The 26,353-nt window shown below is 32.7% G+C and overlaps 3 protein-coding genes and 1 pseudogene across 4 annotated transcripts; 2 read left to right on the top strand and 2 right to left on the bottom strand.

Moving 5' to 3' along the window:
• The first annotated feature begins 2,459 nt into the window (after positions 1–2,459).
• On the top strand, positions 2,460–4,506 carry LOC107913037 (uncharacterized). Its single transcript, XM_016841474.2, has 3 exons — positions 2,460–3,022; positions 3,262–3,383; positions 4,033–4,506. The coding sequence occupies exons 1-3, from the start codon at positions 2,752–2,754 to the stop codon at positions 4,195–4,197; spliced, it is 558 nt and encodes a 185-aa protein (XP_016696963.1). The 5' UTR covers positions 2,460–2,751; the 3' UTR covers positions 4,198–4,506.
• A 648-nt stretch (positions 4,507–5,154) lies between these two features.
• LOC107913036 (3-epi-6-deoxocathasterone 23-monooxygenase CYP90C1) lies at positions 5,155–9,689 on the bottom strand. The gene is made up of 9 exons (XM_016841473.2): positions 8,853–9,689; positions 7,581–7,905; positions 7,349–7,498; positions 6,955–7,254; positions 6,232–6,321; positions 6,064–6,142; positions 5,869–5,975; positions 5,657–5,784; positions 5,155–5,449 (listed from the first exon to the last, which is right to left on the bottom strand). Exons 1-9 carry the CDS (start codon positions 9,059–9,061, stop codon positions 5,365–5,367), a joined length of 1,473 nt encoding a protein of 490 aa, XP_016696962.1. The 5' UTR covers positions 9,062–9,689; the 3' UTR covers positions 5,155–5,364.
• A 2,564-nt stretch (positions 9,690–12,253) lies between these two features.
• On the bottom strand, positions 12,254–15,996 carry LOC107913038 (L10-interacting MYB domain-containing protein-like). 2 transcript variants are annotated; one of them, XM_041106485.1, is made up of 4 exons: positions 15,665–15,996; positions 15,408–15,559; positions 13,182–14,974; positions 12,254–12,986 (listed from the first exon to the last, which is right to left on the bottom strand). In XM_041106485.1, the coding sequence occupies exons 3-4, from the start codon at positions 13,527–13,529 to the stop codon at positions 12,399–12,401; spliced, it is 936 nt and encodes a 311-aa protein (XP_040962419.1). In that variant the 5' UTR covers positions 13,530–14,974; positions 15,408–15,559; positions 15,665–15,996; the 3' UTR covers positions 12,254–12,398. The 2 variants fall into 2 exon arrangements, with proteins under 2 accessions (XP_040962419.1, XP_016696964.1); XM_016841475.2 differs by having other exon boundaries at positions 13,182–13,529; positions 15,665–15,995.
• LOC107913040 (double-stranded RNA-binding protein 2-like) lies at positions 15,063–21,796 on the top strand (annotated as a pseudogene).
• The last annotated feature ends 4,557 nt before the right edge of the window (positions 21,797–26,353 follow it).

The following is a 26,353-nucleotide window of genomic DNA, read 5'->3' on the forward strand; positions in this document are numbered from 1 at the left end:
AATTCAATTTGAACTCGAAATTCAAAAAAAAAATCAAGTTGATTCAATTAACTCGAATAATTAGAACTTTTTTTTAATTTTTTCAAGGAGAATCGAATTTTGCTTACCTCGATTCAAATTGATACCTATGTTTGGTTTCTATCATACAAAATAGTACCTGAAACTAACGGTGTTACTTTTATCTATGTAAACCAACGAATATTTAACATGTGGTCCAATGAATATTTAAGATGTGATGCCATCATCAAAAATAAAAAAAATATTAAAATTTTTTATTGTATAAAGATAATATTTATATTTACAAAAATTATCATATTATCTAAAAGAATTACAAATTTTAAAAATTGATAAAAATAGATTTCATTCAACAGAGAAAAATTATTTCTGAAAATTAATTTACTCTTTTAAAAAAGTATACTACATTTTTGTCAAAAGGATGCATGTTTAGATACCAAAATACTACTTATTTCAGATTGGGATGCCACATTCGAATGCGTGTCCGATTTCATGTTTTGTAAAAAAATTCTATGTTTTGAATTTTGGACAATAATTTAAAAAAAATACATATTCAGAAGAGGTTATAATTTCAATTTAAATCTTGAGTTGAAGATAAATACATTTGCGTATTTTTATTTTTTTGTTTGAACTATGTAACTAGAGGTAAATATGTAATTTTAAACAAAAACCTTTTAAATTTAATTGATTTTGATTTTTATAATTTTTAATATTTTAATTTTTTAGATTTTTAATAAATTTTAGATAGTGATATCATTGTGACATCATCATTGTCAAGTGTCAAATATTGGACTTTGGGGTGTCAATTAATTATTAGAAGCAACATGAAAAGGTTAAAAACAGTTAGTTTTAAGTATTATTTTGTATAACAGAAATGAAACAAATATCAATTTTAAGAAAAAAATAAATATTGATGCGAAACATATATATATATATATATATATATAAAAGGATGTAATTCACTAAGATGTTGTGTTGAGTATATAATTTATAACGGAAGATTTTTTTTGTTTTTGGTGATTTTATTACTGATATATACAAACCCATATCTCAAAGTTAGGACACAGAAAAAGCATTCAACAAGGAAATTAATTAGTCGAAAAGCCTAAAACAAGGGAAAATTTGGCATTACCCCACTCATCTTTCTCACAATGTTGATGTTAGATGAAAGCTAAAAATCATATATCCGGCAAAGTTGGAAGGATTTTACTAACAACGGTCTTTTTTAAATATTGTGCCCTTTAGTTCTTTTTAATCTTTTACCACATGGCTGACACATAAAATGGGAAAAAATTGTCAACAAGTTAATCATTGGTTTTTCACATGAACCCTAATTAAGAATCATGTGATCCCCAAATTTGATTCAATAGGACCGATGTTACAGTTAGTAGTTACATGTCTTTTACCTTTTGCCTGTGCAAACCCATATCCCTTCACACCCAAGACTTACTCGTCATCATATATATATATTAAGGGTCACTTTTTGAGCACATCATTATCCAAGCATGACAGTCTTTGTGTTCTTTTTTCTCTCCAATATATATGTTATGCTTTGAAGGCGGGGACCTAGATTTTGGGTTCTCGTGGCCCATAAATCTCACTTTCTGAAGGCCTTAATTCTTCTCTTCATCAACACTAATTTTCTTTTGTGCTCCCTCAACTTTTGTTTTTGTTATTGTCAAAGTTTATATATATTGGATTCCTTTTCCTTTTTGCACTTTTATCGGTTATGGCGGGCCATTGCTCTTCATTTTCTTTAACGGTAAAAAAGATGGCGCCAGCGCCAATTTCTCTTAACCTGAGGGTATGGGTGCTTTTCTTCACTTTTAATATAAATTAAGGTTAATATGCTATTTGGTACACGTGTTCATTTTTTATATTCAATTTAGTATTTAAGTTATTTTTTTTTATCCCAAGTTGGTACCTAAGTTTGGCTACAATGCTCACTTTGGTACTTACTGTTTTTTTTTTATCTTACATCAATTTGGCTTAAATGTTCAATCCCCCAACTATGTACTTATGCTTTTTTAACTAGAAGATACAATCAAACATTTACCGAATTACATATTTGGTCTAAATACTAAATTCAAGTATGAAATAATAATGATAAGCTTTAGTGGAGTCCTTATCAAAATCAATACCTACATTTGGATGTTAGTGTTTTTGATTTTGAATTTCTCCAAACATACACTTTTTCGACCATCTTTTCTTGATTCTTAATCTCGAATATGTTTGAAGGTTTTCATAGGTTAGGTTGTAGTTGTATTTACAATTAAACCGGTGAAGGGGTAAAGTGGGTTGAAGATGCAAACTCAGCAACAAAGAGAAACTTTAAGGAACCAACCAACAGACAACTGTATTCAATATCCTTGTCTCTCACATCATTGCCTTCAACTTTCATTTTATCCTGTTTAATTTCACACGTCACTCTCTTTCAAAGAAAATAAAAAACTTGAAATGGCCTGGTTGGTTCAGATCAGATCAACCTAATCCCAAACCAAGTTCATGGTATTTACTGAAAAGGCCTCTATGTCAAAGCTGGGTCAAGTGGGCTTTTAGTTGGAAAATTAAAGAAAACGAAAGGGCCTCAATGTCAAAGCTTCAGCCCAATTTCTTCATCTCTTTTCTTCTTCGCTAACCCTGTTTTACAAGCTTACTGCCTCCACTCTGCTCAAACAAAAACAACCCCTTCCTCTTCTTTTGTCCTTTAAACGTAACAATTTCATGATCTAGAAAATGGGATTTGGGGCTTTAAGAAGTATCGTTCGACCACTATGTCGGACTCTCCTACTATCCCAGGCTTCCCCTGCTTCTGGAACTATGTCGACTCTCCCTTCTTATTTGTGCCCAAAATCCTGTTTGAATTCCCTTTTGTGTGGGTCTATTTACCGCCAATCTCCATGGATCTCGATGTCCAATCAGTTGCATAGCTTAACCAATACTCGTTTCCCAAAGAGAAGGCCTCAAGACAAGGCACGCCGAAAAAGAGCCAGCTTGAAACCTCCTGGTACCTCACTTAACATCCCTTCATTTTGTCTTTCAATTTTTAATTAATTTACCTTTTCAGGATTTATTTTTGCGATTTTTTTGTTCCTAACTAGTAGGGTTTATGTGCAATTAGGGTTTTTAGAAAGCATTTTTTTCTCCCCTTAGAATATGCCTAATTTAACAAAAGAAAATACCCAAGTTATTGGTGAAACAAATGGGGAAAAGAACCGGGAAATGCTAATGAATTTAAGAATGCAGGGCCATATGCATGGGTGAAGTATACACCAGGGGAGCCTATTCTTCCAAATAATCCTAATGAAGGGAGTGTCAAAAGAAGGAATGAGAAAAAGAGAATGAGGCTGCGCCGTGCGTTTAAATTGGTTTGTTTTCCATAAATCACATTGAAAATAGTTCTACTGATATGAGGTTCGCATGGCAATCATCAAATTTGTAGTGTGTTTGGTTTTTATGGAATTAAATGGGAACACAATGAGGAAGGAAGTGGCTTATGTTGCATGCATTATCAACCATTTTTCCTTTTAAGTAGAAGTTGCATCCAAATCTCCTATATCCATCTGAGTATAGTAATGCTGACTTGAAATTAATGGTTGGATTTTGAAGCTACAATCTGCTTAACTGGTTACCTTGTCCGATATATTTAGAAGAAATCAAGAAGTTAAATATTTGATAAATGTTGCCTGTAAGTAACCTTTTAGTTAGTCAATAGAGAGTTTGGGGCTTGAAATGAGGAATAGGTTCATCAGTGTGTAAGTTATTGAGAGAAAATTTGTCCTAATACTTGCAACTAGTTTATTTCATGTAAAAACCAGCATTTGATTGCGACTACTTCATTGAAACCTGTCTTCGGTTGGTAATTCATATTTTCAAAATTTGCCTCTACGATTGCTTCCTGAAGGTTGCATGGTTTCACAATTTCATAGGACATGAAATATAATGCACATTTTTTTCTTAACGTCTATATATTTGATTATGGAAAAAACGCTTATCTCTTGCCCTTGGGTTCTACAGGCAGAGGCAAAGAAGAGGAAAGCTCAATTGCAGGAAGCTAATAGGAAGAAGAAGATTAAGCAAGTAGAGCGTAAGATGGCTGCAGTGGCTAGGGATAGAGCATGGGCCGAAAGGCTGGTGGAACTGCAGGGGCTTGAGGAAGAGAAGAAAAAGGCCATGGCTTGAAATTTCGCTTGCTTATACGCTTTGTCTTCCAATGTTATGCTGATTTTGAGATGGTTTGTAAGAACTTAATTATGTTTCCATCCTAATGTTTGGTTACGCCAGCCGGTCTACAGTTTAATGGCATTTAGACATCTGATGTTGGTTTCTCTAGTTCTGCACTTATTCATTTATAGATTGGAAATTTGTATCTTTGTGTTTAGGACTAGGAAACAGAAAGGTGTTCAAAAGTTCCATTTGGCCTTGGCTGAGGACTTATTTTTAGCACAGTGAATCAAGATCTGAAATAATTTGAGATTAAATTTTATTTTATAATGATGCTTGTGATTTCTGATGATTGCCAATTGACCTAAGAAAAGGTTATGGAAGAGGGATACAGTTTCCTTTATGGGAATACTTCATTTATCATGTTTGAGGTTTCTTGAGGTTCCATTTCTCACATTTTTTGTTTTATGGCCAAAAGTGACTAAAGATACCTGAGCCACTATATTCTTTCCGACTAAATAGAATCAATAATTACAATTATATCAATCAGATTCAAGTGTTCCAAGTGTAAAACGAGATATGGTGTTGTCAATATTAGTAGTTTTTCCTATACGAGACATCAACCACACTCTATTCGGGATCAGTCAGCTCCATTGTTGATCAATCAATGAACCCCTGTTTCCAGTTTCGACCAAACAAAGAAGAACAGATGTTTACAACTCATTTTCACGGTTGTAATTGCAATCTGCTTCATCTTTTGCTCTTTCACTGATGTTAATCTAGAAGACAATATCCTCTGTTAGATAATTTTAGCCATGGAAGATGATTGATCTATAGCAGGGCCAAAATTATTGGAGGCGGCAATGGAACAAGGATTTAGACAATGCATTCAATATAGAAGGAACAAAGAAAAAGGGGACCCAGTTAGGACCTCTCCAATGCTATGAAAGAAAAAAAAGATGGTGACATGAGAACTAACACCATAATGCACAGTCCTATCATATCTTTTAAAAGATCAATGTATCTGTACAAAAGGCCATTCCCCAGTGGCTCCCTTTTGAGTGGGCAATAATCCTTCCAAAGTTTCTGTCTTCTTATGTATTATCCAATTCAGAAAGGAAAATATTTTGCTTTAGATATTATTGTACTACAGACTGTCCTTGATGGGCCAAACTAATGGTAGTTTCATAAGCGGGTGACACTGATTGGCAGCTTCCTCTTCATCCTAACTGTTGGAAAGTAGATAATGTGATCCTCTTCAGCAACCCATCTGCATGTATGAGAAGAATAATGAGTGCTTTGATTTTAACAGATTATCTAACCATGGCATGATAGCTAAAACGTCGATTCTTTAGTTTCTCAAATCATGTAGGGTTTAAAGTAAGACCTCGTTGAGGTGTCCCATGGTCCACTAAATTGAATCATAGCAGGTGAACTAGAATTCTATGATTAAAGAATACAAGAATCAGTAAACTACCTGTAACTGGTGATGAGATGGTGAAGGAAGATTGAAATTTCAAGCCTTGATAGTTCTATACCAGGGCAAAGCCTCTGCCCACCTCCAAATGGTGTAAAGCTATTGTTGTTAACAGCAGTTCCAAGTCTCTGTAAACAAATAAATTTCTTTTATTTGCTCAAAATAGTTCATGAATAATAAACAGTTGACAATATTTTTGTATTTTAAGCTACCTCCCATCTCCATGGATGGAAACGATAAGGGTGTTCATAATTTTCTTCATCCATATGAACAGAAATGAAAGAAGCTAGAACACACCATCCCTGTGGTATCAGATAGCCTGCCAAAAGAAAAAAAACCAAATTGATGTGTGCTTTTCCCTGTTTTCTGCAAATTCGAGCTTAAAGCAAATACAATGGAAAAACTACCTTTGATATCAATGTCCTTTACTGCTTTCCTCCAAACTCCATTGATGATATTTGCCAGTCTAAGAGTTTCACTTATTACCTACCAATGAAACAAAAAAAAGTGCATGTCAGTGTCACTGTTCCCTTTCACTTGTCTAATGGCACCTACCATGAAATTTTGAGGCTCACATTTTGAGTGAATGGCAAAGACAAGTAGTCAGTCCAACTATAATCTTCACCACAATTCATCTTTTGCTTTTTCAGTTCCATATTCTCTTCCTGCAAAAAAATCAACATCAAAATTACTTAAAAAATCCCTTTTTTGAGCCAAAGCTAGTGCCATTGAAAATTTAGATAATTACGATTTGGCTCAACTACAAAATTGGTTTCTAAACTTATACCATTTTCCCCATGTCAGTACATAAAGTTTTTTTGGGGTTAAAATTGGTACTTAAACTATCAATTCCTCTCATTCTACTAAAAGAAGTGTACAACATCCAATTAAAAACATAACACATTTCTCGTTCTTATTCGTCTCATCTTAAAAGTAATATAGTTAAGGGGTAATTTTGCATTTAAGCCTTCATATTTTTCAATTAAAATAAACTGGTCGCCACGAAGAAAAGGAAGTGACAGGACATACTCCTTTAACTCTCAAACCTAAAGTATGGTCTATATTTTGACACAATTACAATCTGTTTTACACGTGCATTTACTCGTGTGCCTAAATGAAACCATGAAAGAGACTTATCTGTGGAAAAAATTTGGGGGGAAAATGGTGAAATAGTGACATTCTTGGACCCGGTTTTGAAGTGGAAACCAAAATAATCCTAGCCGTTGGATATAAAGGTGAGAATTCCTTATCCCATTTTTTTTTTAAAGTTTTATGTTTGGGATTTGTATGGTACGTACCATCAACTGGTGGAGAGCAACAGGGCTGTCACCGAGGAATTTGACAGCTAGGGTCATTGCCATGGGAACCGTCTCTTCTCCTGGGATCATCATCTCTATTATGTTCCCACTCATGTAATCCAACGGCAGAGATTGCTTCTCTTTTGTTTCTCCTTGTTCATCATCATCACCTTCTTCACTAATGTCACGTAACAGGACGTCCACTGCATCATTGACCACACTGTTTTCGCCTGTTTTCGCCATGCCCAATTTTCTCTCCTTCAGAATCTTTTCCACCATTTTTACTAACCTTTCTTTGGCCTACAACAAATAATAAAAAAAACAAAACAACTTCTAGAAAACCCCATGGAAAATGGTAACCGGAGAGGAGATGAATGCTGCTAAAGCCAATTACCTTGAGAGATTTATATAGTCTTGTTCCTGGAAACTTGATAGGCAAGCAAATCAAACCTTTGATGAATTCCTCAAATTCTCTCTTCATAAACTCCAAATCTTCACCGGGATCAACACTCATTAAAACTTTAACCAAGACTTGGAACGTAATCTGAGATGTTTAATGAAGCAGATTCAGTGAAATAAATAATCTGAGAGTTTGGAATTAACAATACTAGTACTTTCGAGTAGACCTTTTTGGTTTCTTGTTGAACACGTACGAGCTGCATGTGTTGCCAAGAACCCAAAGTTTGTCTCACAGAGTTCTCAATGTTTGTAGTAATACTGGTTTTAAGCTGCGGGGACCTGAGGAAGCCTGCAATGAGTGCATGTACTCTCTTCTGAAGGTTACCATTCATTTGAAGTATGGAAGACGGGCCAAGCAACAATCGGATGGATTTGGGGTAAGCAGGAACAAAGGTGTTGCCATGGTTCTGCAAAACCACCTTGTTCACGTCGGGATCAGTTGAAACTATAATGGGTGTTCCCAAGATGTGTGTTTTGAACACATTCCCATGCCTGGTAAGATCGAGACACAACCATTTCTATAAGCAAAAGCTTTCGGATTCGATTTAATTACTTATTGTGTTAATTCTGTCACGCCTTTTTTTTTGGATAATGGAAGCTTGTGTTTTCAAGCTAGGAGCTCATCGATGAAGAATTTTCCTTTGGGACATATCATTTAGCGAAGACACGATGTCTAGGTTAATTTATCTATTTGTCTGAATCATAAGGAGAATTTGGGGCCTAGCTACCAAGTTAGTCATCGTGGCATTCAGCCAAAAAAGAAAAAGTTAGTCATTGTGGCTATGTTCCCAATGTCTAACAAATAATTTTAAATATTATTTCATGAAATGACAAGTTAAAATAACAATGTTTTATATAAAAAGTTAACAATATAGACAACTTTAGAATAATTCAGGGAAAAAATTTATTACTCGTCTAGGATAGAATTTCTTTATTATTAAGATTCCAATAATTTTTAATTTATGTAATAAGCTACTTCCTATAACATGTCAATTGAAAAACTCATAATGCCAACAAAAAGAAAAATAAATAAATCAAAGAGAAGTTTAGTTTGGTCTTTGCATGTTACATGATTTGAATAGATAAACCCCTCCAATATTAAAACTTTTTATACTACTGAGTCAAGAATACAAGAACTTGGAAATAATTAGAATTTTATAGAGGTTGCATAGTTAGCAATATTCTTACATAAAATGATTATGGTGAAGAAGCAATGATATATGAATCTCGCTAGGGTTCCTATATATCATCCAAGACAAAAGCTAGTTTAAGAGATAAAAGAACAATGCATGCATATACACACATGAAAATATTGAAATGAAGCCATGGAGAAAGTAGGAAGAGCAAACAAACAAAACATGTGGCCAAGAAAAGAAGATAATCCCAAAAGTAAAGAAACATCAACAGTGGAGTTAAATAGAAAGAAAAAAAAAGCTTACAGGAGCTTGCGTTTGTCCATGAAACTGACAGGTCGAGAGGTGTAACCACAAGCAATGAAGTCAAGAGTTTCACCTAAGAAAGGCCAACCCAAGCTCCCTTTCGGTATCCCACTCTTCATCTTTTTCTCCTCCTTGTGTTTATACCAAAACCACCCTGCAACAACAATACCCATCAACAAGCTCATCATTAATACAAATCCCCATCCCATCTTCTCTGAATAGAACCCTAGCTAGCTCTAGCAATCAAAACAAGCAGATGAGGGTTGCTTTTTCTTCTTTGTACAGCTTATTCATGCAGCTCTTTGAGACTACTTAGTCATTCATGCAGCTCTTTGTACCGTTCTGAAACTAAAGAAAGAGAAAAATACGGTCCTAGTGAGGCGAATCGAATGAGAAAAGAGGATTGAAGGTGATATGGGTATGTATAGACAGAGAGAGAGGTTGAAGCTATATCATTAAATGAGTTGACCCATATATGCTCCACGCTTGTTCATTTTTGTCTTCTCTCCGCGTACATAGACGGAGATCCATCCCTCCTCCTAAGTGGGGTAGGGTTTAAAAGCATTAAAAGGTTTGTCCTTGTTGCTGCTGTTCTTCCCCTGTTAACTTGATGTGGTTTGTTTAGCTTTTTCGATTCCACAAAATTAATATCACAGCCTAAGCCTATATACACAAAACGAAATGGTCGTCTCCATTAGGTTTTTTTAGTCATTAAATTCATAGTAAAAGAGGATCTCGGCATATGAAACTGGCAGGCAGGAAGCAGGGAATTCGGATGACACTTGTTAGCCAAGGTGTTGAAAAGTTAAAAGAACAAGCAACTTCAAAAATGAGAGAGCAATGTGAAGTCTAATCGTAGGGATTTTGAAATTGGTTCTCCCCTAGCTTTAGAATTAGAGGTAGGGGGCAAAGCCCAGTGGGCCTACCGTGAGGGCGCCGAAATTGTCAGCCTTCTTTTATTTTTTTATTGTCATCGTTTAGTCTTCTATCATTCGTCAGACGCTCCCCACCAGCTGAGAAAAGATAATGAGATCAATGGCCAATTCATTTTAAATTATAAGTTAAAAGATTTTATTCTAATTCTAATTCCATTTTAATTTTTAAAATTATTATATAAGAGTCATCGATTATTATTATTTATTTACTTTAAAAATTAAACCGAATCAAATTTTTTTAATGATTCTGAACTGGATAAAATTGATGTACCACATGAAATAAGTTTGAAGAATACACACAAAAGCAAAGCCTTTCTCTAAAAAGATACTAAGGGTGGATTTAGATAAGCGATTAAGTGCGATACGTTTAGCTTATTTTTTATCTCACGCTACAGTATCGCTACAGTATCTAATCTCACCACCACCACTGTTTTTACACTAACCGCAGGTAAACGCACCGCCCATCCAAAAGCGGTGCGTTTACCTCTGGTGAGGTTAAAAACAACGGTGGAGGTGAGATTGGATACTGTAGCGGTGAGATTGGATACTGTAGCAGTGAGATTAGAAACAATTGTGGAGTGTGTGTTTGGATTCAAACGCAGCTGTAGCGGTGATGTGAGAATAAAAAATGACTATTAAGGACATCAGACTAGAATTAATATATAATAGAAGTTTTTAAAATTATTTTACTTTTTTAAAATTATTAAAATATATGAATTTATAAATTCATTTAATAAAATATTAAAATGCATCTTCCAATATTTTAATGAATTATATAATCAATTTAAATTATTTATTAGATAAAATGATAATTATTTTTAACTTTTTATAGTTAAATATTTTTTTATAACAATGATAAATATTATTTTCACAAATAGTAACATTATACTTGGATCAAAATTTGAAGTATCTAAACGGATGATTTTTAATAAAAAAATATAGTAACATAAGACATAACAAGTTTCATTATTACTAGAAATTAGGTTATGATACAAAATGTTTTTTACAAATATGGATTCATTAAACTAGTTGTGATGGTTTCCCTTAACATCGTGATTTCAAGGTCACTTTCTCTGTTAGAAGAACTCGATTCACCTCTGTCAAACTGGTCTGAAGAGACTGGCATGTCGGGTATATTCTCAAATTCTCGAAAATCCTCATCATTTGACCAAGCATGTCTTCGAATGTAATTATGCATAACCATTGTTGCAATAACTATTAAAACTTGCTTGTTGAATGAATAACTTGGAATATCTCTTAATATTGGCCCTTTTTTTCCACACTCCAAATGTCCGTTCAATCACAGAGCGTAACGAAGAATGTGCATGATTAAAGATTTCTTTTTTTCCAGATACTTGATGATTACCTTGACGAAAATCAGGTAAATGATATCGTTCACCCTATATGGACCTAGAAAACCTGCCATTTGTGGATATCCTGAATCCACAAGATAATGTTTTCCTACAAGAAAGTAAAACATAATATCAAGTTTAAAAATAAATAAAAAATTTAATATTTTTATGTAAAAATTAATTAAAAAATTAAAGTTCAACCTGGTGGAGGGTGTGGAAACTTTACTCGTGTTTTCTAAGTGCTTGCAAAAAAATTCTACTATCATGTGCTGTTCCTTCCCAACCAGGAAATGCAAAAATAAAGCACATGTTGAAGTCACAAACTGCCATAATATTTTGAGTTGGTTCACCTTTTCGTCCGATATAAGGTATTTGACAAGAAGACGAAATGCATGCTTTTATGTGTGTTTCATCTATGGCCCCAATACAATCCTTTAAAATAAATACAAGTAATGAGATAAAAGTTAGAAATAATTTACATTTTAAAAATATAAAGATTGTGTAAACTTTACCTTAAAGTGAGGCCAATATCTTGTATCATGTCGAATATGGTTCGGTACTTCCTCGAATTGACCTTCAGTGGGTTTAATCGTGTTTATTCCCGTTTGAGCAAATATATGCAACATATCAGTAAAAATTCGACTAACAGTTTCCCCAGATCGTTGAAATCTCTCTGTTGCATTTGAATTTGATTCTCTATTTCCAAGAATGTACAATGATAATGCTAACTTCTCCATCGTCGATACTTTCCCATTCTTTAAGCCATAATTTATTTGCAAATCATGCAACAAGCTGTGAAATATATTTTTTGGCATCCTAAAACTATTCATGTAACGATCATCGTGCCCATTTAATACTTCGTCCACCCACATTTGACCTGTATAATTTGAATCCATACGCGGTTGCATAGTGAAATAAGTTTCATGGTGCACCAATACACTGCTTAACACATATTCTTCCTCTTTATGATAATTGTTGTGCTTAACTTGGGTAACAATTGTGGCTATTTTTCGTTGAGCTTCTTCACTTAATTCAGGGGTATCATAATTCATATCAAAACTATTATACATATTGTTAAATTCATCCATAACCTGAAAAAGTAATAAAATGAAAATAAATTAATATTTCGTGACATTCTATACAACACAGAAACTTGATTAAAAGCATAGCACAAAAATACCAAACATAAAAAGTATCATACATTAGTTTTTCATATAAAAAAGTAGTATAGTTATATTACAATAATAATTCTAAGGAGCTTATGGTGGAGGTGGTTGATGGTATGGTTGGAAGGGAAATGAGGATGTTGCTACCAAGGATGAAAATGATGCAATTGGATTTTGTTCAGCATACTCACGTCGAAGCCACCAAACCCTATCATCTGGATCTAAGTTCAAAAACTCTTCTCGTTTCACCGGTATTTGGAACATTTTGGTGGCAAAATAGTACAATTCATCTTTTTTTGGAATTTCATCTCCCAAAGCACGCAAAGCATCCATTGTATTTGAAATAGTATATTGAGAGTGAGGAAAAATAATTTCATTCACTGACTTCCGTGGACTAACCATACTCTCACACAATTTCTCAATTTGAGTAGTTAATGTATTTCTTGATGATTTTCTACTTGAACTTGATTTTTTTCCTTTACCGTGTATAGCCCCAAGTGTTTGCTTTCTTCGATTAGGAATTTCATGAGAGGTTTGATGGTATCTCATTAGGAGGAATACCTTCATTCTCGTTACTATGTTCATCTGAATCACCAAATCCCTCATTAGGTGCATCATCTCCCATAGGAACCCCACTTGGAAGAACACCAGACGAAGGTGCCCATGCGTTCTCTCCAGTAGCTACAATGCCACCAAACATTTGCTACATTAACTCATTCAATCGTGGTTTAATTCATTTATTCTTAAATCCTTTAAAATCAGGATTTTCCTACATAACATGTTAAATGTTAAATGTTATACTAATATTTTTATAATTGTAAATTATTAATTTCAATAAACTTTATGCATTAAAATAATGATAAAGTTAACACTAACCTGTATTTTTGCAGCCCACCATTCTTCGGTAGCATCGACCGTCTTTTTAGATGGACACCATCCAATACCTGTAGATTCCTTAAGCAACTCTCTCCATAACCTCCATTCCCTTTTTAATGTATCCCATTTATTTTTCAATTGAGGTTTTCTATAATTTTTTTGTGTTTTTGCTTGAAAAAGAGCAATGACATTTTCCCATCTTTTTGAGTTTAGATGAGTTGTCGGTCTATTACCAGCATTGACTTCATTCACGTAAAGTTCACAAAATATCAACGTCAGCTCATCATCCCAAACAGCTTTTGTTGCTAAGGTACTATCTCCCTCCACAAAATTTCGTGTCTTTACCATCTATTATTATTATTTTGATTTTAAATGTCAACCGACATAAAACCATAAATATATAATTAGAAATAATAATATAGTTTCATAAAAAATAAGAATAACACATCACGAATGGATGAAATCCATAATATGAACACTAAAGAAAAAATTTTCAAAGATCCATAATAAACAATAACGAGGATATAGAAAGGATAATTGATTATGACTATTTTTTTAAAAGTGTAAGCAAACTTTAGCAGTTGTAAATTTATATATCATGAGTAATTCTATTCAGGTACTTATTTTCAATTATCATGAATGCTTATGCTACAAAATTAGAATAGTTATTCGTAATTAAAAGGAACAATAGTGACAAGATATTATTATCAATCGTCCTTCAGGATTAATAGGAAAAAATTAGTTCCAACTCAAAATATAAAAGTATTCATCGTTGAGCTCGATTTAAGCATAATATTAATATAATTTCTATTTATTTAAGTCTGGTACAATTCAAAATATAAGCATAAAATTTTACCCAATCCCGATTATATTTGTAAATAATTAAACTAAAAACTCATTTTAGGTCCCGCCATATTATTTTTTAAAAGATATACTTATATTATTTTTTATTTAATATTTAATAATTTTATATATTTCTCATGTATTAAAATTTGATAAATAGTCACTTTATAATTTTTATTTGTTATAAATTACATAATATATAAAAATAACATAATATAAAACCTTATAAATTTAAAAAAAAAATTGGGTCGAGCTTTAAGTAGAAACGATCCTATTGGTTTGAAAATTTATGAGTTCTTCTAAAAACGGATTGCTATGAAAGTGTTACAAGAGAACATTGGTGACTATTACAAGATTAATCATGACTAATTGTATTTAGATTCTTTATTTACTACAAAATAAATAAAAAATTCAAACCTAAAAATAATCACAATTAACTTTCAAAATCAAACTAAAATACCAAAGGGCAAATTTTATTATTATTTACTCAACTACCCATTTATCCTCATCATTAATGTTTCCTGCAAATCCATGGTGAATAACCATCTATGATGATGAAACACCAAGCGCTTTGAAATCGGTAAGAACAGCCATTTATGAAGATGAATTTTTCTTTTTAAGGATTGTTTTTCTATCACTAAAAGAAGCGAAACAAAAGCTCTGTGGCTAAAGGAGGATGCGTTCTGATAGAAGCTTGAAGTCCACTCATTTTCTTATCAGTAGTGAAACATCAGTTTGCAAGTTAACTCTCAAGTAAAAACTTCGACACACAACCATGTTGTCTGAAAATCTCATCGTCTAAAAAGAAAAGCTCTGTGGCTAAAGGAGGATACTTTCTGATAGAAGCTTGAAGTCCACTCATTTTCTTATCAGTAGTGAAACATCAGTTGCAAGTTAACTCTCAAGTAAAAACTTCAACATACAACCATGTTGGCTGAAAATCTCATCGTCTAAAAAGAAAAAACCAAATACTCAAGGAATTAATTACGGATCGCACAAAACAAAAACCATGTTGAAGCATCAATGATTTTTAGGGATATGCAAATAGATGAAGCAATAACATTATATCTTTGCAAAAATGGGAAAATCCAAGACACTACTTCTATCTTGGATGACATTCTGCAAATGGGTATAAATCCTAATATTTCTACCTTCAGGATGTTAATAGAAGCTTTCTGCAAGGCAAGTGATTTTGGAGTAGCGAAGGAGTTATTTAAGATTGGTCTATATGTGGTCACAAAGAGTTTACATACAGTTTCTAGTACCCTCACGCACAAACAAATGAACCCAGATAGTTATTATTATTTTTATCTAAGAACAAGATGAGACTTTGATACAATTCAAACACATATATAGAGTGGAAAAAGAAGGGTTTTGACTTACCAAGTGATCAGAGTTGAGAACGAGATTGATAGGATGAGTCGAAAAACAGAGTTTCTTTGAGTCTGCTTGTTGTTGGTGGTGTGTTTTTTCCGGGAGAAGTGGGAAAGAAGGAGAGTGGGAAAGCAGGAGTTGACAGAATTTGGCTGCCAAATCTGAAGAAAAATAAGAATGGGAAAGAAATTAGTTTAACTTTCAAGGATAAAATGGTAAAATAATAAATAAAAATAAGAGTATTTATATCTGTTAAAAATACCAACAGTTCAATTAATTTCAATTGCTATTGAAATCTCCAGTTGATTTGGGGCTGACCAGCGTGGTGGAGATAACTTCTCACTAGACTGACTGGGTTGTGGTATTGTAATTGGATGTGAAAGAAATTGTTGAGATTACCTTCAAATGAAAGTGTTTGAGTGTGTACCATCAAATTGGAATACCGTGTTTTCTCACTGGACTGACATGCTGAACCAAAGGACTGACTAGTAGATTGGTACCATATTTTTTCCCTAACTGTAGTTCACTGACAAGCAAAGCCAAACCAAAGGAACCTAAAGAAACTATCTGACAACATAAAAGAGACCACAAAAATCTTTAACCACAGTCATACACTCATGAAAGAAAAGATAAATGATTAGATGCATATCTGACTCTTTCTTTTGTATGTCTATACAAAGTTCATAATATGGAAAAAATTAAATATAATATGTTATAAAAGACGAAAATCCCTGCCTCCTCTCAGTGCCTGCATTTTGTGTCCTTCGACTTTTTGCAAACTTTATTTTTAGTCACTTAATTATGAAAATTTATAAAATGATTATTTAATTATTAGTAAAAACTTTTTTAGTCACTCAATTATGAAAAGTTATAGAATGGTCACTCAAACTATTTAATTTTGTTTTTTCAATCACCAGCGGGCTAACAGTGACAGCTTTTAAAATTAACATAATAGTAACTTTAATTCTCAATATTTATATTATATTATGTCAATTTAGTCTTGATTCTAAAAAAATCTAACCCTCAACATTTACACGTTGTGTAATTTAGTCTTTTTTGCAATTTTTTTTACCCTTTCACCTAAAAAGCTAAAAAATAAATTATCAACTATTGAAAATATACAAAAAAAATGAAAACACCCAAAAATCTAAGATAATAATTTTCATCTATTCTCGTTATTTTAAAATTAACCCTCAATGTCAGAGAAAATCAAAACTACAAAAAAAATCAAATTACATAATGTGTAAATGTTAAGAGTTAACTTTTTTTAAAATCAATACTAAATTGACATAAATGTCAATTTAGTATTGATTTTAAAAGAAAAATCATAACAATATTTTTATTTTTTATAGAAACAAAAAAGAAGCAAAATTGAAGTAAAAAGTGAGAGTAACCTTTTCAAAATTTCTGTCAATATATATGCAATGGAGAGTAACTAGAGGTGATCATGGGTTGGGCGGCCTGGCTCAGCCCGACGGCTTGTCCGAAATATGGAAGGGTTCGGATAAAAATATAGGCCTAAAATATAAATTTGGGTAAAAAATAAGGCTCATTTAAATTTCAAAGACATTAATAGTTTTAACAATGTTAAAAAATGAGTTCCGACCCGAATATAATAAATATATATATTTATTTTAAAATACATTTCCCAATCCCATTAACTCATTTCCCTATTTCTTTCTCATTTCCTCTCTTCCACAGATCTCCCTAAGCTTGTGCCCTCCTCCCTTTTTTCTCAATTCGAGTTCACTTCCGGCACCAATCCACCTCCGCCGATCCACCTCCGGTCCTCCACGCCTCCACCCATTTCCAGAATCATAGGTTAGAGCGAAGCTACAAACGTCTTCTACCTTTGAATTTCAAAGGTATATTAACAGTGTTAACCCTAATTTATTCGATTCAATTCTCATTAGACATTTAGTTAGTTTTCCTGTTTATTTTTTCTTTCTCTGATCTTTACTGTAAATATAAGTAATCTTCCATAGATTTCCTGTGAGTCCAGTTGGGAAATCGTTATTGTGACACGGAGATGATATGCAGATGTATTTGACTTTTGATTTTAGATTCACTCCCCCCTTTTGAAGATCGGTTAATTTATAATTTTTGTTAGAAGACAAAATTTTGCCAAGATCCTTGAGTCTGGTTTAATAATCTTTTTTATATCCAAAATTTTAAGCTCATTATAGTAGCAATTCTTTTGGGAACGGTGGAAGCTTTGGATCTATCGTTGCTTCAAAGTATTCCTTTGACGGAGTGTGCTCTTATATAACTATACCACAAGCTATAATAAAAATAAACAGCTTTCCTTTGTCCCCAAACGAGAAATGACAGGAGTTGCAACCATAGTTCTTGATAACGAAAGTTACTAGTAAGAGTTGAATCTATTGTAGTGGCTGAAGCCTTAGCTAATGATTTTTTGTTCTAGGCGACCTCTGCTAAAAGGGATATCTTTTGTTTTATGTGTTGATGCATCTTTTGTCCACTGATAAAACGAATGTTGCTGTAGATTGGGTCACTGGATGCACTAGGATAAGATGGATGATGGTTACATCTAAATCAATAGATTTTTTTTTAAAAATTTTGATCAGGTAAAACAATGTTTCTAGTAATGTGAATAAACTACTATGGTTTGACTACCTTCTTTTCTTTGTAATGGAAGACTTGTTTAATTCTACTTATGTTTAACAACTCTTTTAAGCTTCCAATATATACTAACCAGATTTTAGTAATGAAACTGACTTTTATATTTAATCATTTGAAAAATATAAAAAAATTTAGACAAAAACAACTTTCATATTTGTCACTTAAAAGAATTGTTAAACATAAGTAGAATTAAACAAGTCTTCCATTACAAATAAACATAGTGATATGACATCAATTTGTAAACTCCAATCATATAGAAGGATAGTCATAGCCAAATCTGACAATTATAGCTATATATATATTAAGAGACTGATTATTAAGAGTTTTATTCAACAAGTGAAGTAATTTTTTTTTTTAGCATATGGTTCCTGAATCTTGACATCTGGAAACTTGTTTTTTTCATTTTTAGAAAGCAACTTACATATATATATGTATGTATATATATCTTTACTGTAAAATTGCCTTGAGGTGAGTTTTGTATTTCAATATGAGGCTATAGGATTAAGGGTAACTGAGCACAATTAAGAGCAAAATTGTGTTATTCAATTATTATTGGATGAGAATTGATTTATGTTTTATAGAGCATGTAATTTGTAGGGCTGAGATCACAAGCTTAGTTTCTTCATTTAATCTCTTTTTTTTTTTTTTTTTTGCTTTGTTTTACTACAGAAACAAGCTACTTAGTGAGGCAGAAAAATAGTAGGCCCAGGTAGGTTGCTCTCACTACCTCACACTAGAGGTGCTCATGGGCCGGGCGGCCCGGCCCGGCCCGACGGCCCGCCCTGAAATATGGAAGGGTTTGGGTAAAAATATAGGCCCGAAATATGGTCTTGGGCAAAAAAAATGAGGCCCGTTTAGAAAACGGGCCGGGCCTCGGGCACCACTTTTTTGGCTCGGGCCTGGCCCGATATAATAAATATATTTATTTTTTAAATTTTAAAATATTTTTTACATACTTTTTTAATTTTTTTTAATTTTAAAATATTTTTAAAATACTTTTTTTTTTAATTTTTTTAATTTTAAAATATTTTTAAAATACTTTTTTTAATTTTTTAAAATTTTTAAAATAAAAATGGGCCGGGCCGGGCTTATGATTTTTTCCCGGGCCGGGCCTGGGCAAAATCTTAGGCCCATATTTCGGGCCGGGCCGAAATTTTTTATGGGCCCGGCCCGACCCGGCCCATGAGCACCTCTATCTCACACCCTTTCCTTCGAAACAATCAACCTTAGCGACTTTTCCTAAATGATGTGTGTTTTTTTAGTATTACTTAAAGACATGTGACAAGTTTGATCTTGTATCACAAGGCTAGCATAGTTAAATAACTAGTTTATTATCTCGTGCAATATATGAGTTCGGTATTATACTATTATGCAATAAATTATAATTTTGTTATAAAATTAAATATGTTGATTGGTTAATGTATGGATATTCTGGTTGGTTGATTATATTTTGCAGGTTTTTTATACAATTTTGGTGTTTACTAAAAAAAAAGGTCGGGCCGGGCCGGGCTCGAGCTTAGTAATTTTTTCCGGGCCAACCCTAGACAAAATTGTAGACCCATATTTCGGTTCAGGCCAGGCCCGGGCCTAGAAAGCGGGCCGGAAATTTTTTCTAGGCCCGGCCCAACCCATGATCACCTCTAGGAGTGACTAGCTTCTTGTCTGTTTTGTTTTTTAAGTTTTGGTTTATATCCAAATCGCAAATATATTGCAAATTGCATCTTTACTGTGTTTTAAGTGCATAATGAAATTCTTGTTGGAGCTTTTGTATGAATTTAATTTGTAGTGTAATGTTAGTTGCTTTGGATTACTAGTTGTTTCTTGTCATGTTATTGATGTAATTCTTGTTTATGTAGATCTCTGGTGCTGCGATTTTTTTCTTTAAAGTCTTTAAATCAGTTTTTATCTTCTTTTCATAATGCTACTTTAGTTTTCTCACTTCTACATTTAAACAAAGGATTTTGATATTTACTTCTCAACTTTAAAGTTTGCTAAACCAAAACATATTGTGTTTTTGTCCATGGTTTTTAAGTTTTATTGATGGTATCTGTATCTTTTTCTACTGCTTTCTTTTCAAGACATTGCAGTAGCTGAGCTAGCCCTAACTCATCCTATCCGTTTAGGATTGGCTCTGAACTTTTCTGTCTTCTACTATGAGATCTTGAACTTTTCTGTCTTAGACTTATATTCATCTTGCTAAATTTTTAAGTTTTTTTCTTGGAATTATCTAATTCATATTTATATACACGTGGTAGTTTATCTAATTCCTTGTATGTTTATTTCAAGATATTAGTATAATAGTTTTTAATAAAACTACTGATTGCATCAAATCGATTATTATAAGATTTTTATTAGTTGGATGTATGCAATTTAAGGTGCTTACCTAAAGATGATATTCCAAAGTTGCTCGTGTAGTGCAATGAATAAACATTGGTTTATAGTATCTTATTTGTTCCATGTCTTGAAAGTGGAGAGCCCATGTGGCTAGTTTTTGCAACATTGTTGTCTCTCTTTGGATTTTCCTTCAAATGGACTGACCCAGCTTCATTTTCTGGTTAAAAAACACGTCTTTGAATAATTTGATTGAGATTTTCATTTTCTTATGAGTCTTATGTAATTGTATAGACTCTGTTTGAGATTAATGATGTGTGTTTTGATTTAAATGTCTTACAAATTAGTTGTTCTGATTATCTGTTGATCTAATGTTGCACTTGAGAATTTGGTGAAATCTTACACTATCTAATGATTTTGATAATTGAATATTAGTTTCTTTAACCTTCCTTTTGTATATATATTGCAAATGTATTAGTATGGAGGTGAAGTTAAATTGTAGATTTTTCGTTTCAATTTCCTCTGTTAACAAATATGTGCTACGTTTGTAGATATGTACAAGAACCAATTGCCAAAGTTGGCTCAAAGAGTTGCTTTAATTTGTCGTCTTCTTATTCATGCATCCGAGAAGGATCAGATCATGCTCCTTGGTTTAAAGCTACTCTCAATTTTAATCGAGAGACTTTCGAAAGCCCTACTTTTTCCTCTACTTTGAGACAAGTCGAACATGTTGCAATAGCTCTAAATACGCTTGCCAAAAGAGGCACTTCCAAAGCATTGGCTGCTAGAATTTTGGTAAGCATTCAACTTAAATCTTATCTACTTTTGAGCTAGACTTACGTAGATGCCATTTTCCTACTCAACCAATTGTTCTGCATTAGTCTTTGAGCTGGAATTTGCAGCTATTGATTATTCATTTTGGGGAAAAAGAAGAAGCTAAACTCTTTTGAGTTTATCTCTACTGCACAGGATGAAACAGGTGTTTATAAGAATTTACTTCAAGAGACTGCTCATTAAGCTGGTTTAAATCTTCCAGTGTACACAACTATTCGATCTGGACCAGGTCATTTCCTACCTTTTCATGCATGGTTGAGCCTTGTTTCTTCCACGAGACTGAACACTCAAAGGCCGACATCAACTCAAGTGCCTGTCCTGCCAAGAATGAGAACAAGAGCTCCGCCATTTTCAACTAGACCCAGGTTCGAAAGAACACACCTTGACGGTAATGCGTCCCACTTCCATGGCACCACCAGATAGAATAAGATCAATTGTACCATTGGACTAGACATTGTTTAGAAACAATGACATTGTTCAGCAATGCTTAACTATTTTGTTTTCAACTAGTTTGTCTTTGATTGGCTAAAGAAAATGTACGAATTTGACGAATTTATGAATTGAATATGCTTTCTAATTATTTCTTTTAATTTTTTTTTGTATGTTCTTGAGAACTGATATTGTTCCAGAATTGTTACCTATTGATTTGATGGTGTAGTAATTTCATTAATGAAATTATACATTTTACCTTCTAGAAACAGGAAAAAAGCTCATTACAAAAGATCTTGATAAGATCCAAACAGGACATAAGAAATTAACATCAGAATATAAAATAAGAACTTAACATTAAAATAAAAACAAAAACAAATCACTAGCAAAAATTTCATTGCGGAATATCAAAGAAACGTAGCTAAAAAATACAACACTTGATTAAAGAACCTCAAATAAGGAAGTGAATATATTCACAATCATACCATAGAACATTCAAGTCTTTTATACATTGTAATGGTCATACTAATGGTGTACAAAAAAACATTTAATCTAATATCAACTGCCATTAAGCACCAAATCTAGACTTTGTCGGAGCAATATAGCTTCACCATGATGTGCAACTTTCTGACTTTGAAAAAAACAATCCAGGGTTTTATCCTACATTGCAACAAATACAAAAAAAATTATATACAAGTATAATTCCTTGATAAAAGAATAAGCATTAGTATGAAATAAACATGTGATTAACGGTTAGAATCTGGATATCCTTGATTACGTGTAAGTGGTTCCTATAATTAATTGATTAAAAAAATTAAATTCACAAAAATAAATTTTAAAAGAGTTGTTTAACGAAAAAAATTCACTTGAATATTTAATGTAAAATCAAACATATTATATATCTACAAATAAAATAAAAAATAAATATTTGACACGAATTTGGAGCTATTACACCAGTACTTAGTTGCATGCTATTATAAGGTAAATTTGCACCACTTAAACACAAACTGCTACTTGGAGTCTTAAAAAAAATAAATAGTTTCATTTACATGGAATTCTAAGAAGATATAGATATAAAATAACTATCGGCTGTGGTTACCATGTTGAAAAATTGCATTGAATTTTGACATGGATATGCATAGATATTGTTTGTTGGCATCATCACTGAAGGAATAACCTATAATGTTGTTAAGTATGACTCCTATTTCAGTCATATTTGAGAAAAAAATCTTTCAGTTAAACTCTGTTTATTTGTTTCAATTAAACTCTGATTAGTCTAGATTATTTTATTATTATTTGACCTATGAATTTAGCCTATAAATATGCTCTTTTACAACCTTAGAAAACACAACCATTAGAGATTAGAACTCATAACACATTTAAAGAATTTTGTGTTTACGTTTTGAGGGTTCTTTGTTTTTAGGTTTTTGGGGTTTAGTTTTTATCTCTATCTTTTGTACTCTTCGTACTTTTGCCACTATAGTAAAATTATCTTTGCCCGTGGTTTTTTATCCTCTTTGGAGGGGTTTTTTCATGTTAAATTTGTGTGTTCAATTTCTCAATTTCTTTCATTATTTTTACTTATTCGTTGCTTAACATGTTTGATTCCCAACAAATGGTATTAGAGCTAATTCAATTTTCATAGATCAGTCCATTCAGAGATGACAATAACAAGGTTTGAAATTGAAAAGTTCGATGGTGAGACAAATTTCAATCTGTGGCAAGTTTGGATGATGACAATTCTAGTTTAAACCGGCTTGAAAAAAGTTGTTACTGGGAAAAAAGCCTGAGAATCTAAATCAAACATAATAGGAAAAACTTGATGAAAATGCCTTGTCTATAATCTAGTTGTGCCTCACGAATATGGTATTGCAAGAGGTATTGATGGAGAAGACCTTATCTGCCTTGTGGAAAAGGTTAGAAACTCTTTATGCAACTAAGTCTCTAGCTAACCGTTTAATGTTGAAACAACGTCTATTTACGTTCCGCCTGAATGAAGGTGAGCTTCTTAGAGATCACATCAGTCAATTCATTACTCTTTTAAATGATTTAAAGAACGTTAAGGTTCAGATTGATGATGAAGATCAGACTATGCTATTATTGTGCACTTTACCCCTTCATACAAGTCTTTCAGGGAGACCTTGATTTATGGCAGAGACAAACTCTCGTTCGAAGATGTGAAGGGTCATTTGTTGAGTAGAGACAAATTCGGCAAAGATTTTGGTTTGGATAGCAAGGCAGATAGGCAAGCTTCCGTTTTGGTAGCATCAAAGAAACGGGACAAAAGGTGTCGCTATTGTAAAAAGTTAGGTTACGTCAAAGCATATTGTTATAAACTGCGAAATAAAAGAGCTGCTAAGAGTAACGAGGAAGAGGTAGCTGGTGCTAATTTGGCAGATGAAAGCAGTAATGATTTCTTGTTAGTTTCAACAAGTGATAACTCCAAGCTCACGTCCGTGTGGGCCTTAGATTTAGGATGTTCTTTCCACATGTGTCCCAATAAAGAATGGTTCTCCACATATAGTTTGGTTGAAGGTGGATTTGTGCGCATGTGAGATGATTCATCTAGTAATGTAATTGGTATTGGTACTTTTAAAATTAGGATACACAATGGGACGATTAAGACACTCTCAGATGTCAGGTATGTACTTGATTTACGAAAAAATCTCATCTCCTTGAGTATTTTAGACTTGAAAGAATGCAAAATCAACATCGAGTCTAGTGGAATTAAAGTACATCGAGTCGAGTGGAATTAAAGTATCTCGTGGAGCTCTCATTTTGTTAAAAGGTAAAAAAATCGAAAGTCTTTATATTCTGGAAGGTTCTACAGTGACCGGTGAAATCGGCCGACCCTCGTCCGTTACGGAGTCAAAGTCAACTCGTTTGGAGTGGAGGCAACTTGGTCATATTAGGGAAAAAGGTATGACCGTTTCGTTGAAGAGAGGTTCTCTTTTGGATGCAGGTTTGAAAAGTTAAGGTATTGTGTTCATGAAAATCAGACTCGGGTTAGTTTTAATTTGCCAGTGTCCAAGTCGAAGGCTAGAAGTCTTCCAGTTTCTAAGCATAGATTCGACTCAGTTAATTCCCAACATAGTTCAAGATAGGCCCGTGGCGGGCTTTGGTAAAGATGGCATTATAGAAATATGAGTCAAGGTGGAGATTTGTTGAGTATGACTCATATTTCAGTGAAATTTAAGAAATAATCTTTCAGTTAAACTCTGTTTATTTGTTTCAATCAAACTCTGATTAGTCTGGATTATTTATTATTATTTGACCTATGAATTTAGCCTATAAATATGTTCTTTTACACCTTAGAAAACACACCCATTAGAGATTAGAACTCATAACACATTTAGAGAATTTTGTGTTTACGTTTTGAGGGTTCTTTGTTTTCGGGTTTTCAGGGTTTAGTTTTTATCTCCATCTTTTTTACTCTTCGTTCTTTTTCCATTATAGTAAAATTATCTTTACCCGTGGTTTTTTATCCTCTTTGGAGGGGGTTTTTTCATGTTAAATTTGTGTATTCAATTTCTCAATTTCTTTCGTTATTTTTACTTGTTTGTTGTTTAATCGGCTTGATTCCCAATAAATGCAGACAAAAAAAAGGAGTTAATAATGTATAACAACAATAAAAATACTTTTATGTAATATGTGAGTAATTAATTTTATACTTACAAAATTGTTATAACTTAAAGTAGAGCTAAAAGGTACATCTAAGGATTCTCTAATTGCTGATTGTTTTTTTTTCTTATATAAAATGTAAGATTTATTAAAAAAATATAATTAGAAAAAATATAAATTTACCCCAAAATAAAAATTTATCATCAAATTACTTACCCAACTTGTACAATTGGGATGCTTTTGTTTTTTTTTCTTTAGGTGACCTTTAATTCTAGAATTAGATATCCCTTTCAGCTTAACACATGGTGAATCTAAGATTGAAGAAGTTTTACTTTAACCCTGTTTTACAACACTATCATCATTGATTGGTAATTATTCAATTATTGACCTTTTCACGTTTCCTACATTAAAAATAAAACAATTATTACTTATGTAAGAAAAAACATAAAGCATTTAAAATTCTTAATTATATAGATAACTTACTAGATGGAATGACTGCTCTTGCATTGGTCTCATTCTCTTTGAGCTCATGATTCTTAGAGACACATAACTTTGTCAATTCTTTCTTAACTTCCATGTCTCCTTCATAGAAATTCTTCTGACAAAATTGCCTTTTTTTCTTGACTTTTTATAATCAAATCATAAGCAAATCGAATCATATGATTACAAAATACAACTTCAACCTCCGTATTATACTATTGTGAAAACTTAGCAACATTACCACCATACATATTTTTTTTTATCATATTTAGTCCATCTTTGAGAGATATACTAATCATAAATTTTCTTGACATTTTAAACACTAAGAATTCGTATAGCATGAGAGCAAAGATATCCACAAAAATTAAACATCTTACAAGTACAACGAATCTCCATGGTGGTTGTGTTAAAATGGACTGTTCGAACTCTTGAACTATTTTCATCCATCATTACTTCAGAAGTATAAGATGTACCATTTTGCGCAATTTCTCTCCATATCAGTGGAACACCATCACGAAATTCTTTCTCAAAGCACCTGTATATTTCATGAGTAAAACTTTCGACGCATTAGACAAAATGCCACAATTTTTAATTGCACACGTGATTGAGCCATTTTT

Source organism: Gossypium hirsutum, chromosome D11 (assembly GCF_007990345.1).
Source record: "Gossypium hirsutum isolate 1008001.06 chromosome D11, Gossypium_hirsutum_v2.1, whole genome shotgun sequence".
NCBI classification, from domain to species: Eukaryota; Viridiplantae; Streptophyta; class Magnoliopsida; order Malvales; family Malvaceae; genus Gossypium; species Gossypium hirsutum.

What these genes read in the sequence shown, in the direction of transcription:
- LOC107913037 (XM_016841474.2), top strand. Translation starts at nt 2,752, where the DNA reads ATGGGATTTGGGGCTTTAAGAAGTATCGTTCGACCACTATGTCGGACT. An exon ending in AGCCAGCTTGAAACCTCCTG is followed by an intron (nt 3,023 to 3,261) that starts GTACCTCACTTA and finishes TTAAGAATGCAG; the next exon opens with GGCCATATGCATGGGTGAAG. An exon ending in TGCGCCGTGCGTTTAAATTG is followed by an intron (nt 3,384 to 4,032) that starts GTTTGTTTTCCA and finishes TGGGTTCTACAG; the next exon opens with GCAGAGGCAAAGAAGAGGAA.
- LOC107913036 (XM_016841473.2), bottom strand. Translation starts at nt 9,061, where the DNA reads ATGGGATGGGGATTTGTATTAATGATGAGCTTGTTGATGGGTATTGTT. An exon ending in ATGGACAAACGCAAGCTCCT is followed by an intron (nt 7,906 to 8,852) that starts GTAAGCTTTTTT and finishes CGATCTTACCAG; the next exon opens with GCATGGGAATGTGTTCAAAA. An exon ending in TCCATCCATGGAGATGGGAG is followed by an intron (nt 5,785 to 5,868) that starts GTAGCTTAAAAT and finishes ATTTGTTTACAG; the next exon opens with AGACTTGGAACTGCTGTTAA.
- LOC107913038 (XM_041106485.1), bottom strand. Translation starts at nt 13,529, where the DNA reads ATGGTAAAGACACGAAATTTTGTGGAGGGAGATAGTACCTTAGCAACA. An exon ending in GGTGGGCTGCAAAAATACAG is followed by an intron (nt 12,987 to 13,181) that starts GTTAGTGTTAAC and finishes GTGGCATTGTAG; the next exon opens with CTACTGGAGAGAACGCATGG.